The sequence below is a fragment of the Atta colombica genome, unplaced genomic scaffold (assembly GCF_001594045.1).
Source record: "Atta colombica isolate Treedump-2 unplaced genomic scaffold, Acol1.0 scaffold29, whole genome shotgun sequence".
NCBI lineage: Eukaryota > Metazoa > Arthropoda > Insecta > Hymenoptera > Formicidae > Atta > Atta colombica.
Window position 1 is genome coordinate 1281089 of NW_017259392.1, and position 2663 is coordinate 1283751.

The following is a 2663-nucleotide window of genomic DNA, read 5'->3' on the forward strand; positions in this document are numbered from 1 at the left end:
ATAAATGGATAATTTAAATAGAAATATGTAAAAACATACAATACAGAACAGGATATGTAAATGCACTATTTAATACTTATGGCAAGTATTACAAAATTTTATAATAACATTGGATAAATATTAAAAAGTAATTCTGTTTTGTTTTAAATACAGGTGCGTATCTTCTGCTAGAAGAAAAGTTCAAACAGATAAATTTGTCTCCGTAATTTTTGCGATAATCGCAGATTTGTTACTAAGAAAAAATTGTGCATCTGTTTATTATTAAAATTGTTTATTATTCATAGAGAAGTACATGAATATTTTTATTCACAAGAGAGATACAGTTTGCGTGTTTATAATACATACAATCGTTTACAATTTTTAGTCTTGTTTTTTTTTTGCTTCGAATAGCTTCCCTGTAAAAAAGGAGAATAATTTACCCTTCCAATCCTTTTCGATGCGTTTCAAAATTAGTCTCTTCGTGGAAATATTGTGAAGTGGGCCGAATGCTAGCGCAACAGCTGTACAGGCAAGGCATATAACATTATAAGGCATACTGAAATCAGGAGTCGGAAGACTAATAAGCAAGGACTCTGTCCGTAATTGTATTAGATAATCATCCCTCGAAGCATTAAAACTGTAAGTTTAATAATCGATAATCATTTCAATCATCGCCTACCTGTTATCATAAACACAAGAAAAAATTTTCGTTTGTGTTGTTGCTTAGCAAAAGAAACAATTGCGAAATAAACGAACCTTGAAGTAATTGTACTTCCATCGAACGGCAAAGCGGTGTAATTTCTAGCTATGGGCAATAATGCTGTAATTATAGCTGGTCCCATGTAAAATCCATGATTAGCGTCCGGTGGATATTCCTGCCACTTGAGGAATAAGTAATCCATATCAATGATGATTTTCGTTACCGAATGCGGCGGCAGGCGCAGGATTAATTCTAAATAGTATGGACTTTTCCTCTCCCTTCCAGGTAAATAACGTTGCGCCACTGTAATAATAAAAAATGTACCAACGTTTAATCATGTTGTAGTTTTCATAATAATAAAACGTTTTTTGTAAATTTTATTGATCGTCTAAATCATACATATTCTATAGCGAATAAATTTCCTGGCAACTTCATTTATCTTACATTTATTATTTTATGTTAAATAATAAAAATAATATTTATATATATATATTATTTTATACTTACATGGACGTACGTGTTGCTCATTACAGGTTATCGTAATGGAATGTAAATAAACCAGCAAATACCATGGAATATTTTCTAATAAGATTATATCTAATGCTTGCCAGTGATTGTTGTACAGTTTAGTCACTAAACTGCCTCTTTCTTGACCATATCCTGAAAAATTGCATTAATATATATGCATTAATTTAAATTAATTAATTTAAATTAATTAATCTATATGAATATCCATATCGATTAAAGGAAAAGGTAGACTCTTGATATAATATTTATTTAAAATTCTGTAATATGATTTTTTGCAAAAGGTTTTCAATCTGTTCTTAGATATCAAAGTTGTGAAACAAAAATATTGCCACAACTGACATAATATTTTTCTTGACAATCGATATTCATTATGATGTATATCAAAATTTTTTCATATAATCTTCAATACCGTATGATTTTCAAAATTTAACTTGGTTTAAAATTCGTGAATTTATAAATTAAAGTCTGTAAATTAAAGTGCTATTTTTTTATTTTGAGAAGAGGTAAGTTTGAATAATTATATTTTCATATTTGGGACATAATTAAATGTAAAGTTTGTTAATGCTTTTATATTTGGGTCTCTTACCCTGATAGCAAGTCTGTGGAAACAGATTTTGAGCAGGGCCTGCTACAAATTTTTGATTGCAGAAAGACAATTGTACTCAGAGTTTATATTATCTGACATTGTCAGCAATTTGCTGTCAGAAATATGACAAAGCCTACAGACATGCTTTGTTAGCAGATTGGTAGCAGAAACCAAACAAGTCTTGCATAACCTAACCTAACCTAACCTAACCTAACCTAACAGCAGATTGAGAGCAGAATCTGATTTCGAGCAAACTCTGCTCGATTTCTGTCGAATCTACTGACATAGCAACGGTAATCATATTTTCTTAAAGAAAATAAAGAAAAATTTGAAATTTTAAGGCTTTGTTCTTACATGTTTTCAAACTAGGGGGTCAATTGTGTATCAAAATAAAATTATTAGGTATACAACTTTGCTTCCACCGTTTTCCTATAGATGGCTTTAGCGGTAAGTGGTGGTCGAAATAAATAGATCATAGACGTCATACAATAAACTTGGGCATCTGTCAACATAACTCCATAGAAACATTAGTCGATTTGTGTCTGCATCATAAAGTTATTCTCGATTGAAAATGTCAGTTTACGAGCCAAATTCTCGTCATTTGCGGGAGGTTTTAATTTTTTGCTTCAATATGAAGAAATCTGCGGCTGAGGCTCATCGAATGCTCTCAAATACTTATGGTGAGGCCACTATTATATTAGTGAAAGAACATGTCGTGAGTGGTTTCAACGCTTCAAGAACGGTGATTTTGACATCCAAGGTCATGCTCTGTATTTGGTGGGACCAGCTCGGCGTAGTGTATTATGAACTGTTAAAACCGACTGAAACAATCACAGGCGATCGGTATCGAACGCAATTGATGCGTTTGAG

General features: G+C 31.6%; 1 protein-coding gene across 1 annotated transcript in view; it reads right to left on the reverse strand.

The window, feature by feature from the left end:
* Positions 1 to 289: 289 nt before the first annotated feature.
* Positions 290 to 2663, reverse strand: part of LOC108689985 (GPI transamidase component PIG-T) — a 55394-nt gene continuing 53020 nt past the window's right edge. Inside the window, exons 6-8 of the mRNA XM_018197009.1 lie at positions 1187 to 1339; positions 736 to 982; positions 290 to 616 (exon numbers count right to left, since the gene is read on the reverse strand). Coding sequence (XP_018052498.1) covers positions 361 to 616; positions 736 to 982; positions 1187 to 1339 — 656 coding nt within the window. The 3' untranslated portion in view covers positions 290 to 360. The remainder of the gene's footprint in view (positions 617 to 735; positions 983 to 1186; positions 1340 to 2663) is intronic.